General features: G+C 35.3%; 1 protein-coding gene across 1 annotated transcript in view; it reads left to right on the plus strand.

Annotated features, from left to right (window-relative positions):
- The window catches only part of sgk1 (serum/glucocorticoid regulated kinase 1), a 46,020-nt gene that overhangs the window by 19,208 nt on the left and 10,439 nt on the right, over positions 1-16,373 (plus strand). Inside the window, exons 3-4 of the mRNA XM_066700160.1 lie at positions 1,145-1,360; positions 11,634-11,700. Of these exons, the coding sequence (XP_066556257.1) occupies positions 1,145-1,360; positions 11,634-11,700 (283 nt within the window). The remainder of the gene's footprint in view (positions 1-1,144; positions 1,361-11,633; positions 11,701-16,373) is intronic.

Genomic DNA, 16,373 nt, shown 5'->3' on the forward strand with positions numbered 1-16,373 from the left:
TAATTGTGTGCCAAGGACACAATTACCTATATAACCTGGACAAGGCCCTCTTTAGTACAGCTCAACCTTTAACCTAGTTTTCCAAGGCATATTACATGAAGCAAGTCCAGATTGTTGTTGATAACAAAGCCCTTTTTTCTATGCAGAATGAGTGACTATGCACAAAGCTACATATATCAAACAAGTTGTTTGTTGTATTGCTTTGCTTTGTTGTTTATTTATTTTAGAGAGTTTTCCATCTCTGTAACACTTTACAAATGTGATCCTAGGCCCCCAAAAGAAAACTAGATTATCAAGGTCTTATTCATGTATAAACCCTTAATTATATTCTGTGATTTTATGAAGTGTGTGTTTGCGTTTTTTAATTTGTGGAGATTTGTGATTTTTTTTTGGGGGGGGGTGCAAATATCACTTGTTGCCAATGGCATTGCACATGATTTTGTATTTATAAAGTTTGAACACATGGGACAACATATATGTTAATTACATGCAGTTAATAATGTATGCTTGTCAATTAGTACCAGTTAATAACACTCTATTACAGCTTTATTTATATGTTCCAAAAAAAAGCAATTCACCAGGAAACTCCTTCCCGAGAAGTGTCAGAACCTTTCAGAAGACTACAGGAGGCATCTTTTCATTGTCATCAAAAAAGGATTAAGACATTTCTGATACATGTTGGAAGAGGCAGAAACTGACTGCATGACCTGCAGTGATGCAGGATTTGGAGACTCGAGTGTTGAAGAATTACATTCAGAACTTGTTGATCATTTAAGTGAACTAGAACTAAAATAAAATAAATAAACTCAAGACTAGCCCAACATGGAGATGATCCAGATATACTGTTGCATGCTTTGGAAAAATGTTTTTTTTTATCACCAAAATAAATTGGACCTGACAAGCTTGACAAATTCAAAACAAATTAACTGCGAAGTGTTCAAATATACGTCACAAAACAACTCCTACAGGTGGAAGACTGAAATTTAAATCAGTACATTTAAAAAATAGCATTCCTATTGAAATGAATACAAACTCTGAAGTGTGCACAGTAACATTTTAATACGCCAGGGAAACACGCTCACAGGATAATATACTTTGTAGTAATAAGTAATCATGCTTTTTTCCTGTTACTTTTTATACATAGGTAAGAAAATGGAAGGTAAAGAATAAGCATCATGCAGAAAATAAACAGAAAACGTCTTCAGGAGACCCCGATCTGGAGGTACATTTGGGCTGTCCTTGGTCAGTGAGAAGCACGCCGCTCCTGGCTCACCCGGTCATGGTGGAATGCTGTGTCTGCAGTGCCCCCGTTATCACCTACAGGACACAGGAGATATGGGAACCCAGGGAACGAACCCAGGTGAATAAACATTCAGAGACCTTAAAGTTGATTTTGTTTCAGATTTCAGCACTGGACACAAATTCTATAAATATCCATTTTGAATATCCTTTCCCTTTAAAGAGATGAAAGAAACGTATCTTTGTTTATACATCTTACATAGTAAGGTTTAGATGCCACCATTATTTAAATTAAATGGCACTGTATTTTATTACACTTCCAGAAAATCCCTCCTACTGACCTCCAAAACAGATCATTTTGGATTACTTGTTTTTCACAGTAGTTTACCAAGTTACTAATATACTTTTATATTCCTGCAGCCCACCTTGTATTTTTCAGTCATCCAGACTGGGGCACTTTGGATAATTTTGAGAGCTCTTAGGTCTCGAAGAATAGCTTGCTCACCTTCTATCTAATTCCCCCCGAATATTGATGCACATAGGGGTCTTTCCAGGCGAGAGCAACACATTTCTGTGTAGAGAGTCATGCAGAAAATGTTTTGCCTCCAGGGACTAATGAGGACAACAGAAAATATTTCAATCTGTTTTTCATTTATAGAGTGCCATTTCAAGGTGAATCTCAAAATATATATTTGTTGTTAGAAACTGCAGTTCAACTGTACCCACCTACTGCATGGCACATTTATTGAAAATACTTTGATGTGACACAGTAATAGGAGATGTTATTGATTGCAGGTAGTTAGGTAGGGAGATCTGTTTGTTTTGTATACCATGCCAGGTACTGGTATATTAGGGCACTGTACAGGACTGGAAAATGTATTTGGTTACTCTATTGCAGCCAAAGATGATCAGATGATTGAAAATAGTTGTAATATTACAGGCTCTGAAACACAAATAAACAACTAGCAAATGCAGCAGCTCCTATAATATATTTCCATAGTGATAGAAAGTTATTTATTCATGTGTCTAATCATTTAACTCACCTCATAGCACTTTTTTTTAACATCATTCATGCTGCCTTATTCCCCACTGCTCATTTTTCAGTCTTCTGCAAGACAACCCACAGGGCACTAGGGAATAAGGAAGTAAACATGGCCATTACAGGGAAAATGGGAACGATGCAGAATGGAGCAAAATAACTGAATAATTGAAGGAACATGAATTAAATGCCTAGCTTGGGAATTTTATTTTGATTCCCAAGACTGTTAAATCAGAAAACGTTCACCTGCTTCACTGTAAATTAGTTCAAAGAAAGGCGTGGGATGTGGGATGCTGGAACCAAACTGACCTGCATACATAGTTTTTTTAATGAAAGGTTTTGGATATTCATTCTGCCTTATAGCACATGTTGAGGCATGAGAACAGAGCAAAACAAGAATCCAGGAAGAACAGATTTGTTCTACTGGATAAATTGCTAGCTTCCATTTTACTGCAAACTCAAATTTAAATGCAAGGGTCAGCAAAAGATTGCAGGCCCACTAAGTGTTACTTCATGTGTGTGTGTGTGTGTGTGTGTGTGTGGGTGTATGTAGACACTGTGAGAAATATATATTTGTTTATTTTGCTTTGTTCTATCAGTACTGGTTGTAAGTTAATGTGTCTTCCAGTTGCATAATGTTTCTGTGCCCATGCCCTAGATTATCAATTTTGTGCTCTTCTCAGCAGTTAAAATCCGAAAATGCAGACATGAAATGCTGGCAGCAGTGGCTGCCAAGATAAGCTGGCATTAAAGCAGAGTGAAATGCACTATAAACAAATTGCAACTTAAGTGAAGTCTAAAATAAACATGCCAAAGTAAAAAGGATATTTTTTTACACTGGATATGTTTTGTCCCTGATTACTTGGCTTAGCAATTTTTAATACTATAGTTTTTTTCATGGCTTTTTCAACGGAGTACTTCAAGTTTACATTGTTGAAGAGTGTACATCTGACAGGTGGTGTAACAGATGTGCTGACATGCTATTTTTAAGCACTGAATAACTGTACATGTGACTAGTATACAAGCTTAAGTGTGAGAGGGCTTTTTCAGTCCTCTGAGAGCTGTCAAATAGTAGGTCAATTAATACATTTATTTTCTACAGACTTTTTGAAGCCTTTATGCATTAATGAAGACTGCACATCAACTAGTTTTCACCAGTAAGAGCTGTAACTCAGTCTCAAAATCTGTTCTTATTTGGTCTATTTTTATGTTATGGTATAACACAATATTGGATGCATTGACAGTAATTTATTACCTTTTCACTGTAAGTACATGATTTGAAATAATGTCAGACTCATATCATAAGTACTTTTCTGAATTAAATTTAATTGATTATACTTTACACAAATACACTTAATGTTTCTCTTTTACTTGTGTGTGCTGAAAGTGTGATGTTATAAACAACCCTTGTGATTTTTATAGTAGGCTATCAAAAAGCTATTTGTAATGTACAGGTTTCTTTATGCAAGTGTATATTGAATTATATTAAGAATAACAGTTCTTTAAACAAAATACATATATATATATATATATATATATATATATATATATATATATATATATATATCTATGTATCTATGTATCTATGTAAATGTATTTGTGCTAAACAACTACCTTTTGATACACAGTCTATTAAAACATTACATTGATATACTACACACAAATACACATATTATGCTTCGGCTTTTGGAATTTTTCTCAGTAAAGGCTATACGCTACTATGATATGAATTGGATGGCAATGTTCTGCCTTACTTTTTCGATGTTTTTAATATAAAATTACATCAAATAAGAATTCATTCACAAGAAATAGGTAATCTTGTTTTGAAACGCAAGCCTAAGAAGCTTTTAAGCATGAGAGAGCATGTTTGGAAAAAAGCCATCTGCCTCATTAATAAAGGAGGCAAACAGTACATCAAAGCTCTCTACAATACCCAAAAGCAATGTAACAACTTTAAATGAGGTGCAATTTGCAGTAGCCATGACAAGAGATATTATGAAAAGAGTACAGCTTGGCTAGGGGGTGGGGGGGTATTGTGGAGACTGGGAAACAGTCAGACATTCATAGTAAAGTTGGTGCTTGAGGAGGAAAGGACAGATGTAAGTAAGGGGGCCCCAGTGTGACGGGACAACACCAGTCCCCATGTCTTTTTTGACTCTGACCCCAGATCCTTTGCCATTCAACCCATCAGCTGAAAAGATGAAATGTCTAGAGCTCATAATTGAATTGTGGAGCTTCTAATTAACACAATATGGTTGCATAATCAAATACTGAATTGCCTTGTATATTCAATCCTATTGTGATTTGTCATGTAAAATGTATTTTCATAGACAAATATACTAAGGCATTAACCAACAACCTTAAAATACCACTTTCTGATTTTGTATTGTTCAGGTATGATTAACCGACATGCACCAATCATTTTCTTATGAAATTATCTTATGAAAACAGTTCTTTCTCAAAAAAACATGACCTGCTTCAGTTGTATTGAACATACTCTGTTTCCAGTTGAATGAAGCAAATATATGGATTTTTTGTTTGTTAAATCAATATTTGAATACTGTAAACTTCCCTTCGCCCCCGTGGGCTATGACCTTTGAAGTCCTGGAAGAATTTTTTAATTTTTTTTCCCATTCATGCAAGTTCCCTTTTGGGTTTCTTAGACGTATCAGAACTTGTCAGCTGAGAATTCCAGACAGTGGTGATGATTCAGACGTTAATAAAAAGAGAGCTATTCAAAAAGGAAGACTGAATTCTTATCTCTAACATGCAGGTGTTTTATAATCACCGGCATTTGCACCACAGCTGAAAACAGTGGGCTTTAAATGTTCTGTCATTTCTAACAGTCTGCTAGGAATTGTGTCATCTAGTTCACCAGTTTTTCCAAAAATACAAAATCTGCACCATACATGTATGTATACAGTATATGTACAGGTAGTGCTTAAATTCACTGCATACATCTAAATATATTTGAATAATATGTTTTATGACTCAAATAACTGATTCAATCCCCTAATGGTTGGATGTTGATTTATAGGCAGATAATATTGTTACTTTCGAACTGATTCTTGCTGTTAGTGTTGCTCTGTTTTCTCCTGTGTTTTTCATTATGGTTTTGGTGACACTGTGCAATTTAAATTTTCAAAACACTTTAGTCAATAACAATAAACTGTGACAACTGGGATGCCCTGAATGTTGTTTAATAATAATCTGATAAAGACCTTCAAGCTTGGTAGTTTTTTTTAGTAGTGTTATTTGTAATATTAACAATGAAGCTCAGGTATAGCCAGTTAAGAATCCTTTGATGAAGGATGAATAAAAATACAATAACTCTCCAGAATTTGCAGCTTGTAAAGTTGAACTCACACTTTTATTTTATTTTTAAAGACAAGTATTGCACATATGCTGAAGTAGATTGTGGCTGATGCCACAAACAAGGTTCAACTTATAACTGAATGATCACTCCCCTTCACATGAATGGAGATGAGATGTGTAAGATACATTAGTTAAAAGTTCAAAAAGAAAAGTCATAGCTTTCATCTTTTTCAGCGGAGATCCATTTTTTAAAATTTGGTAATCATGAATTATAAATGCATGCTCCATAGAAACTACAAAAACACCCACACTTTAAAATAAACATTCTGAAAGAGTCAGCTTGGTTTTAAATATTAAATTAAAATTTAAAATTCCCTGGACTAAAGGGGAAAAGAAGAATGTTTATTGGCCTGGTTCTGCCTGTAGAGATGAATACATTTTTTATTCATTTCGCCTCTCTGGAGAAACACCCAGGGACCATCTTCTTCTAACTCTATTCAGACTATATTTTCTACACGCATATTATGAAGTTCTTCATCTGATTGTTTACATAGCAACAGTGGTGTTTGTGGTCAAGCACAAAGGAGAAGTAATCATTCTGATAAAGTCCTTCAGGAAAATAGGGCAAATGTAGGGCTAGCTTGAACACACCCCAAGAACAAGCAGGAACTAAAGACAGCTGCAGTGCAGGCCTGGCAGAGCATCACCAGGGAAGAAACCCAGCATCTGGTGATGTCTATGGGTTCCAGACTTCAGGCAGTCATTGACTGCAAAGGATTTGCAATCAAGTATTGAAACTCACAATTTAATTTACGATTATGTTAGCTTGTTCAAATACTTTTGAGCCCCTAAAATTGAGGGGACCACATAAAAAAATGGGTGTAATTCCTATACCGTTCACCCAATTTGGATGTAACTACCCAAAAATTAAGATGAAAGTCTACACTTAAAACACATATTGATTTTCTTTCAAATCCATTGTGGTGGCGTACAGAGCCAAAATGATGACAATTGTGTCACTGTCCAAATATTTATGGACCTAACTGAATTTAATGGGCACAGATTCTAAATTAATTGATTTATGAATACCACATGAATATCCACTTCAGCTGAGTTCTGCTGTCAATCACATGTGAAACAAGGTGCGGGTCAGGGTTAGGGATAGGGTTGCAGACTGGGTTTGGGGTTAAGCCCTATATATGAGATAAACATCACAACTCAGTGGAATTGCATAAAGCCTTCATACATTATTCCTGTGGGATTCATACTTTAATTTGTATTAAGAATTGGTGCCCATTATTGTAAAATGTCACCATAGATTCTTGTTCTTCTACACTGGAATGTTGCTGGAATGTCTCTTTCTCAAAAGAAAACACCTTTTAGTAAGCAGCATTAAAAACAGGTTTGTTGTTGTTAGTGTTGTTTGAATGATGCCAGAACGAAAGAAGTTAAGGTCTTTTGGTTCTTGGAGAGTTTGTAAGTAGAGGTACTGCAATGCTGGCACTGGTATAGGTGTTGAGTAATGGAAAACTTGATAAGTATGCTCGAGACAGATGCAGGACTGGGCATAGAGCACAGAGGCTAGACTGTCGAGGCTGGGGTAAAAGGTCTAAACAATAGTCTGTGTTGTTTTTAGTATGAGCTCTGAAGCTAACTTCACATGTGGAGAACTATAAACTGTTCTGCAATAGAGCTTTTGGAAAGCATATTAACAAGCACATTAACATGCCACTGTAACTCAACCTGTATTCAGGTTGTTTTAAAATGTAATATCATTATTACACATATCTGTACAAAAAGCCTCTAAAAGTAATACTGTTAACTGTTACTGTTTAACACTATTAGAAGAAACTTTCTTTAATAAAGTTTTTCTGATTTGTGAAGACCTGACTGAGAATAGAAGAGAAATTACATTGCAAATGTGACATCTAAACAGGTTATTTAGCACTTAAATGCTTTGTGAGTGCTCAGTGTCAATATATGTCAGACATTTTGTAGTATTTAGCTGTCAAAAATGCAAAATAAAAGAGAAGTTAAACACTACAAAAATGCATTACTGCTATCAGGAGTTACAATCTTTTTGGGGTTTTTTAATGAGTTTGGTTTCTACATGCAGCCTAAGCTGCCAAATACTGTATATTATTGGCAAGTTTCTGGTGTTGTTTATTTGAGGCCTGTGTAGGTAAAAGACTGTACTTTTAAGACTGGCTTCAATTAAAGAACTTGGAGAAATGTGTATATATCTTATTTTAAAGTTGCCTGGACTTGAAAATCAGCTACAGAATACACAATGGAAGTTCAATTTACATTCGATATTAGTTGAGCATGGCAAACTCAAGCAATTATTTCCATCGTCAGCTGGATCCTTATTAACCACTATAGAGTTACTGAAACACATGGATTATAGATGGGTCAGATTATAAATGCAAAATGCATCCTTTATATCTATGTAAACATGTAGTATTTAAACCAGGCAGTATAAAATACAAATGCTGTAGCTGTATAGTAAAGTTTCCCAACACTGACAAGGCTGTTGTGAAATATAGTTTTTAAAACACAGGGTAAACTCTAGTCTCACACTCCTGATTTTGAGTATTGCATTGCTTTTCACACAATCTGATGTTTTCAGACCAGGCATCTACAGACCCTTTAGATCAGCTTCTTACAACCTTCCCCTTTCCCTCTACTGTCATGCAGTAAAGTCAGCTGTCATGCGGTCATGGTCTGAGGAATTACTTTCAAGAAGCAATTTTTTCAAATAAATACTGTGTAGGCATGTACATTGTATTTTATGGTGGGAGAGTTTTTTTACATTCAGATAATTATAAATACCATTTGAATACCTTTCAGAATGTATTAGAAACACACCAAGAAGATTTGTAAAATGTTGTTCTGTTCTGTTCATCCTCTCTTTGACCCCAGTTATTTTAAAGCCATTTAATTAAGTTAGTATTTTCTTATACTCAGCATTACTAAAGCCACATACGTAACTTACAGTGTAGCACTCATAATATATACATTAATTTCGTTTAAATGAACATCCTGACTTAAAATACTGGTTATTATTTTGGCTACAATCATCTCATTATATTTTGTAATATACATATATTTGTTGTTGCAGGATGTCCAAAATTGATTTTAATAAAACAAACTACTGAGATTATATTATGCATGGAGCAGTTAATTATTCCATGATGTGCTGGGTGTGAAATCTGATTAGGGGTAACAGGTTGGTTTTCATTAGCTGGTTTTACATTTCCTCCTGCCTTCCCTGGGACTGAGCTGGGGCTGGTGTCAGGCAGAGTGTGCACAGCTTAGAGCAGGTTCCAGGGAAGGGGGAAGAGCTGAAACAACTCCTCCTGGTCAGGGAGTTCAGTCTAGCCGAGCTGAGTGTAATACAATCAACACAAGGACATTTTATAATTATTGTTTTGCCTTTCTGTTGTGAATTGTTTTGTATGCATTGTTACTACCAAGGAAAAAGCCATGAATGCCATTCAGAAGTAAATAATATTTGTTCTTGCATTTCATACATAGAAGAGAAGGTGCTTTCTGATTCTGTTAGAAAATATTCTTGTCACTTCTTTTATTTTTATTTTTTGGTTTGTTTGGTTCTGTTCCATGGAATTCCAATTGAACACCAGTCATTGATGGTTAAGCAAATGTGACTTGTATTGGAATGTATACTGTCAGCATGCGTCATGTGATCATTCCACAGTGGGAATAATGGGTTCCCATAGAAATTAGAGTGGTGGGGGGTAACCCATAGCAACGGACAGCCCCCTACAAAAAACCTAGAGAAAAAAAGGAACAAATAAACATATGCAGTACATTTCAAATGCAGTTAACAGATGTTGTGAAGTCTAACGCCCAGGAACCAACTTCCTCAGCCAAATCAATTATTTTATTATTATTATTTATAGTTAACATTTTCGATATTTATCTTAATTTAATTATATTATTCTTAAACTGAAAAACTGTCCTTTATTTTACATTGCTTGTGTCATGAATATATAAGTTCCCTCCCTTAGTGTTCTTTTGGTTGTTTCGTCATGGAAATTGCCATTTGAACACAAAGTATTTATTTACCATGTGGTGGGGGGGTGGGGGAGTATACATTTTTCACCTTATTTCTAAGCTTGATATATTCAGTTCAAAGCTCCGGAGGAAAGATTAAATTAGCTGGAGTCTCTCCACAAGTATTTGATAAGAGCAGCTACTTTTCTCCTCTTTATTTGACAGTTAATAAGAATCTACTTGGAACTTGTGTGTGCCTCAAAGCATTACTGCTTTCATCAAAAGACAAATTCCTCCTGTTTTCAAATACGATGTCAACTCAGCCTTGCACCGTATGTGCATGAAGGACATAAGGGCTGATAGATTGTGTCATCTCTTTGTCAAACTAGACCCATTTTACATCCATGGAGATGACAAATGACAAAAAGTGACCATCCTCAAACTGGTGTAGCCTGGCAGATGGAGCAAAACATATTTGTTTTCTTCTTGAGCTTTCTCACATGGAGTTGCTGTTATGTGATCTTTTGAGGTCAAGAAGAGGCAATTTGATTGGTCTTCCCCAACCGGCATCACTGTGGTGCTCCCCATGGGAACTGACCCATGACCAGGAACTCAGCATTGCTGGGACTTGAATACACAGCAGTGACAACCAAAACCCACAGCTCTGGATATACACCATGCAGTTACTCCTGTTGAAAGTGCTCATTAGTGAATCATACTCCCTGCACTCGATCTGTATCTACAACTGAAATGTTTTGTTCAGTGCTTTATTGTTCATTGATGTATATTCTTGAAAGTGCTTTGAATTGAGAATGCTGTTTTGTTAGCATCATGTCATTTAAACAATCTAACCTCTAAAACCCCTAAAATATAATAATTTCAAATTAAGGTATAAGTTTTGTGTTGTATTTTTCCTGTGCAGAATTGTTTTGTGGAGTGCTTTTAAAATGTGCTTATTATGAATTGGCCTGCTATATTATAATACAAGAACATAAAATAGATGTATACTTTCTTTTAAGCAAAACTATTGCAACCACTAGGCAAGCTACAATAGTCGTGTTTGTTTGTCCAGACCTTTCCATCTCCAATAATGTGGTGAGCCCCTACAACATGGCCTGCCTGTTTAGTCTGAAGGTATGCCAGTCTGGTGACAGATTCATCCTGTGCAACTGTTTGAAACACCTCTGGCCGAGTGTAAGCGATGACAACTGAGTAATCACAAGTCTGAACAGAGAATGATTTGCTGTCTATCAGGACATGATGTCAAGTGTATCTAACTCTTCACTACATTTCTGTAATGTTCTGTCTAAATACTTTCACTGTTATTATGAGTTTACTGTCATGACCCGACTTCCAGTAAGTTTGAATTGGTTAAAATGATGCATTCCAACAGGTAGTTTTGTATTTTATCCAAGTGTACTTTCAGATTGTTTAATCATGTTTCAGTTAAAGGTTGATAATACAGCCCACATAAATCAGTTTATGGCTCAGATACAGATTACGCAATCAACAGGCAATAACCCAATGGTCAATGCCATCATGTGTGGCCCTTGAGCCATTTCCTAAATTTTAACATAATTGGAAATTAATTTTTAATCGAGTATACAGCCTAAGCTCTCAAATTACCTGAGCAATAATGTATCCATGCTTTTCATAACATATGACACCTACTACAATATTACAGATATATAAATAATATCAATATCATCAGCATTTGTTAATGCACTGCATGCACTGCAATTTATGCGCCCAATTTTTCCACTTGTTCAATCTTCAGGGTCTCTTTTGAGGATTACTCCAGGAAAGCTTTTGATCTCATCCTCTCATCTTGTATTTGGTCTTCTTGGTTGTTTTTAATCTTTTAAGGTCCCTGCCATAAGGTCTTTAGTCCATCTCTGATCTGTTCTTGTTGCGTTGTGACATCTTCATTTGTTAAACATCTTTGTTTGTTTGAGTGCATTTTTATTTTTAATTAAAAATATTAAATAACTGCAAAAATTAAAATGTCTTGTGTCTTTTGTAGGCTATGGACCTGTACTATCCCATTCTTCCAGCCCGCCAGAGGACTTACTGTTGTGCTAATGATCCAGGTAAACTTTTAATCCTCCTTTTACAAATTCTAGTTCAAGGTGTTTAATACTGATGTTAAATTGCAGGGTAAAAGATAATCACAGTTTTGGTTACATTTGTAATTAATGTTGTTTTCTTCTCTTGGTTCATGTCTCACACTAAATGACAAAATTAGTCACAAACACAGTCAGAACATGAAAACAGTATTTATAAAGTTAATCCTTCTCCTGCCATCGGCATTTCTGTACCCAAAAGTGTTTATTTTCATTATCTTAAAAAAGAACTGTCTTGATATTTTGGAAAGCTTGGTGACTCATGTTGAATTTCTGCAACCTACAAAGATGAATGCTTTATTTCCTAACACTGTTGGATAAAGAGTCAAGACCTCATGATTTCCAAAGCAGTGGGCTCAGTTCAGCTCTTTCTTTCTTTTTTGTTGAAAACTTTACAAATGGGAGTTCTGTTTAGACAAATTGATGAGTGAACTTGGAAGGGCTTGTCATATAAAGGTTAAGCCTGTCTTACCAAAGAAACTTACCAAAAGAAACCTGCTCCTCCCAAGGCTTCATCTTTCATTTCCTATAATTATATTTCTAACAGAGCCAAAGGATTTCTGGTAATCCAATAGAGGATATATTAATTATCTCTTGTATTTATTTTGAACAGTACAGATAAAGCTTCAGGAAAGGCACATCTTTGCATACAATGATGATTTATTTAGACAATTCTTGGCATGGACAAGTAAAGTGTATTTTTCATCCACTATTTATGATAAATATTAATTAGGAAGTGACTATGAAAATGGTTCGGCTGAAGTTAAAACATAATGCCATATATGTCTTCACAAGGGTGTTTCAGAAGTGTGTTTCAGTGTTCAGCTTCAGCCAAATTTGTTAATCCTGCTAAAGGCATCTATAAATATCAAACTCCTGCAAGTTTAAATGGCATCAGTGAGAAACTGAATTTTGTACCCTGTTTTATTATATTTAATTAACCACAATGAAAACCTAATGTTCCTTGGATCAATGTGCAAATACCTTAAATAAATATGGGGTGGTGATGATTATGCTGTTTTCAATCATAATAGAATATCATCATGTTCGGTACTGTCTTACTAACAGCATACTTTAATTTAAGCTTGGGTTAAGCTCACTGGTATGGAAGAGCATTAGGCCCACTTAAGAGAGAGAAGAAAAAAATATATATATTGAGATATAAAGTCGAAAGTTTTGAGATTTAAAGTCGAAACAAACTTTTGAGAAAAAAAGTCAAACGTTTTGAGATTTAAAGTCGAAATAAAATAAAAAATGAATATATATATTTTTTCTCTCTCTTAAGTGGCCCTAATGCTCTTCCATACACTGGCTTATCAACTCAAACAATATATATTAATCAAGAAAACCATGACAGTAAGTCTAACTATACCTAATTGATTACATTTTAAACTGTATTTTTGTGCTCAAAATTCCTTTATTAGTGGTATAGAATGAGCCCCCTCTAAACCCAACTACAATTAGTAAAAGGGCAGTGAAGGGGCTTATTGAATGTGTTTAATTCGAATAACTCAAATATTGTCAATTTGTATTTTTAGAGTCCATTGAAAATGTTTTTGACTGGATAAAGATTCTGAGTTTCAGAGAAATAATCAACTGCCTAAAAAGGGGGAATAATTAAGTAGATCTCAATAATGTATTGAGGCATATATATATATATATATATATATATATATATATATATATATACATATATATATACCTTCTGCAAGGTACGTCACTTAGATTGCTCCAGTAAAATGCCCAGGTGTATAAATGGGTACAAATGTAAGTCGCCCTGGATAAGAGCATCTGCAAAATGACAAATAATGTAATGTAATGTAATGTAAAATATACACATATGCCCACTGTTAGGAAATAAAATTCATATACCACTGTTTTTCAAAACCACAGTGTATACTGCATAGACAATCCCTACAATCATGGAACAGTGGATACTTGTTTGGCAGGGAGTTCATTGTGTGTGTTGCTGCCAGTCTCCTTCCTGTTGGGAGAGTTCCTCCCTCACCCATTCACACTGGAGCGCCACAAAACCTTTAACTCACCCCACTGTTTCCAATGGTCTGTGTCAAGATCAGACAAGTCTTAGCAAATCATGACACACAGGAATTGCACAACACAGACTCTATAGATAGCTTATATTAGAATGTGACTAGTTCAGTTCAGTGCTGCATGTCTGATGAAACAAACAATTACTTACATAGCACTAAGTCTGAAGTAGCCACACTTACTTCAGAAACAAGTCCCTGCCTAATATGGAATTTATTTTTATAACTTTTTCACAAACACATGTACATCCAGACAGAAGAAACATAATACAATAAAATTTTGTGGTCGTTGTTTTTAAGATACACATATTTAAAACTTGTTTATTCTTTTAGAAGTCTATATATGTTGTTGTTAATTCTTAATAGTGTTAGAGAAATCTTTTTTTAATACATTACATAAAAAGAAAAACAGCCGTTCTTTCTTACAGAATCGTGATTTGTTTCAGCTTGACATCATCATATAAAAGTCTTGATTGTGACCTAGTTATAACAAACAAACCTCCTCCATTAAGGAAGATGAAACAAGCGTAACCAACCAACCACTGTATAGGTAACCTAAAAGTGCATACAATTTCCTGATTCTCAGTTACTATACAACTACATTCACATAAAATATATACACTCACCTAAAGGATTATTAGGAACACCATACTAATACTGTGTTTGACCCCCTTTCGCCTTCAGAACTGCCTTAATTCTATGTGGCATTGATTCAACAAGGTGCTGAAAGCATTCTTTAGAAATGTTGGCCCATATTGATAGGATAGCATCTTGCAGTTGATGGAGATTTGTGGGGTGCACATCCAGGGCACGAAGCTCCCGTTCCACCACATCCCAAAGATGCTCTATTGGGTTGAGATCTGGTGACTGTGGGGGCCAGTTTAGTACAGTGAACTCATTGTCATGTTCAAGAAACCAATTTGAAATGATTCGACCTTTGTGACATTGTGTGCATTATCCTGCTGGAAGTAGCCATCAGAGGATGGGTACATGGTGGTCATAAAGGGATGGACATGGTCAGAAACAATGCTCAGGTAGGCCGTGGCATTTAAACGATGCCCAATTGGCACTAAGGGGCCTAAAGTGTGCCAAGAAAACATCCCCCACACCATTACACCACCACCACCAGCCTGCACAGTGGTAACAAGGCATGATGGATCCATGTTCTCATTCTGTTTACGCCAAATTCTGACTCTACCATCTGAATGTCTCAACAGAAATTGAGACTCATCAGACCAGGCAACATTTTTCCAGTCTTCAACTGTCCAATTTTGGTGAGCTTGTGCAAATTGTAGCCTCTTTTTCCTATTTGTAGTGGAGATGAGTGGTACCCGGTGGGGTCTTCTGCTGTTGTAGCCCATCCGCCTCAAGGTTGTACGTGTTGTGGCTTCACAAATGCTTTGCTGCATACCTCGGTTGTAACGAGTGGTTATTTCAGTCAAAGTTGCTCTTCTATCAGCTTGAATCAGTCGGCCCATTCTCCTCTGACCTCTAGCATCAACAAGGCATTTTCGCCCACAGGACTGCCACATACTGGATGTTTTTCCCTTTTCACACCATTCTTTGTAAACCCTAGAAATGGTTGTGTGTGAAAATCCCAGTAACTGAGCAGATTGTGAAATACTCAGACCGGCCCGTCTGGCACCAACAACCATGCCACCATGTTACTAAATGACAAAAATACATATATATATAGTACACCCTTTATTCTGAAAGAAAATATTTTACAATCTTGTCCTTTCTTGTGGAATTACATTTTTTTCTTAAACAAGCGTGAACCACAAACGGTATTCAGAAATGTTCTCGGATTATATTTTGAAACTGAATTATATGGTACTTACTTATGATCAGACCATTGCATTATTGGAATTGGAGAGCTGAAGGTGTGCAAGCAATTCAGGAAGATAAAAACAGACGCCATTGAACACCGCATTTTCACAAAGTATAGTAATGCCTTTAAAAGAACAGCAGTGGAAAGGGCTTCCAATTAAAAGACAACTATATTACAAGACATTGATCTTAGTCGCCCTGGTGAACATTTTTTTATCTTTATATTTTGTATCTCATCTAAAGGAGACCATTGTGTATTGTATTTGTATTATTGTTATTATATATTTGTTATGATTTAATATGCAATAGTACCACAATACCACAATAGTATTAGTATTTCTCATAGTATTAACATGCATTCAGCTTTGAAAATCGAATTTTGTGATAAATTAATGATTTAAATATAGTTACCTAACCTATAAATATAAAATACACACTCACTTTAAAATACATTTCAGATTTAATTATCTTGATACTTGACATAGTCATCAGTAATACAATTTAAATAATTAATAATATTAAAACATACATTCATGGTGTTTTCTCCAGTTAGACTGTATAATCTACAGTAGTAGATTAGTATGTTTTATTTTTGTATTGTTTTTCCATGCACAGTGGACAATGATTAAAACATTCTGTCTACCTAAGAGTGTACAACGTGTTCATGCTTTTTTTTTAAGTTAGAGATTCATTCTTTATATAACATTGTGTTCCCTCTAAGATCCTCATACATTTGACAATAATGTTGGTAATGGAACTGGA

This window comes from Amia ocellicauda, chromosome 1 (genome assembly GCF_036373705.1).
Source record: "Amia ocellicauda isolate fAmiCal2 chromosome 1, fAmiCal2.hap1, whole genome shotgun sequence".
Taxonomy (NCBI): domain Eukaryota; kingdom Metazoa; phylum Chordata; class Actinopteri; order Amiiformes; family Amiidae; genus Amia; species Amia ocellicauda.